General features: G+C 31.2%; 1 protein-coding gene across 1 annotated transcript; it reads left to right on the top strand.

The window, feature by feature from the left end:
- Positions 1-17: 17 nt before the first annotated feature.
- Positions 18-1,090, top strand: LOC112459947. The gene is made up of 2 exons (XM_025024322.1): positions 18-224; positions 310-1,090. The coding sequence occupies exon 2, from the start codon at positions 368-370 to the stop codon at positions 1,040-1,042; it is 675 nt and encodes a 224-aa protein (XP_024880090.1). The 5' UTR covers positions 18-224; positions 310-367; the 3' UTR covers positions 1,043-1,090.
- The last annotated feature ends 29 nt before the right edge of the window (positions 1,091-1,119 follow it).

Genomic DNA, 1,119 nt, shown 5'->3' with positions numbered 1-1,119 from the left:
GTAATGAAAGAAAAGAAAAAGAATCTCGTGAAACAAGTGAAAGAGAAGAAGAAGAAGAAGAAAAAAGAGAAGAAGTAGTTAGTCCAACATGTATTCCAAATGAAATAGAAATACAAGAGACTTTTGAAAGAAATAAAACAGAAGAAAAAGGAAAAAGGGAAAGCTTGTAAAATAAATGTGCAAGACAAAAAGAAAGGCCACAATTATGCAATAAAATGAAACATGTATGTATGCGTTTAAGTTATGCTTATTTAGTATCAATATTTGTGTACTATTGTAATGACAATAATATACTATTTTGTTTTTTAGAAACCAAGAAGTTGGTAATGACAAAACTGTTGTCACAAATACGTTATTGGAACTTCTAATGGATTCCGAAAAAAGAAATAAGGAACTTCTTAACGAAAATAAAGAATTAACGAAAATAAATCAGCAGCTAAACATACAAGTAAAAGAATTACAAACAAATACAACGCAAAATGATCCTATCATTACAAAAATGGAAAGAAATATACAAGAGAAAGTTGAAGATATTGCTGTCAATGCTTTGCGAAAAATATTTACGCCAGGACAAATAAAAAGTTTAATGTCATTGCATAACGTCCGTGTTAAATGGTCATCGGAAGATATAATATCAGCTATTGGTTTGCGATCATTGAGCCCGAAAGCTTACACATATCTCAGAAATGTAAAACAGGTTCCATTACCTTGTGTATCAACATTGCGCAATTGGGTTGCATCTTTCAACATAGCACCTGGAATTTTCACAGATTTCCTCAAAATAATGATTGATAAAGGAAATAGTCTTTCCACAGCGGAAAAGTTAACAGTCATAACTTTTGATGAAATATACATATCTAATAAGTTGGACTTAGAAAGAAGAGAACAACGAATCTATGGTCCACACAAGACATGTAGTACAGTCACTTTAGACAAAAATCAAGCGAAACCTCGGAAAAAATGTCAGCAAGGTGAATTTTGGCACAGACCTTCGTTTTTGCATAAGATTAAAGGGGGAAAAAAGTTTACCATTATACAGTAGCCGCTAAGAAAAATAATTAAACAAATAGGACTCAAATTCCGTTTTCTTACAAATATCTCGTTAAATATCGATTTTAC

This window comes from Temnothorax curvispinosus, unplaced genomic scaffold (genome assembly GCF_003070985.1).
Source record: "Temnothorax curvispinosus isolate PA1 unplaced genomic scaffold, ASM307098v1 QBEX01010262.1, whole genome shotgun sequence".
NCBI lineage: Eukaryota > Metazoa > Arthropoda > Insecta > Hymenoptera > Formicidae > Temnothorax > Temnothorax curvispinosus.
The sequence above is the reverse complement of the archived record's forward strand: the minus strand, read 5'-3'. Positions and strand labels throughout refer to the sequence as shown.

Coding starts and splice junctions, on each gene's coding strand:
- LOC112459947 (XM_025024322.1), top strand. CDS start 368: ATGGATTCCGAAAAAAGAAATAAGGAACTTCTTAACGAAAATAAAGAA.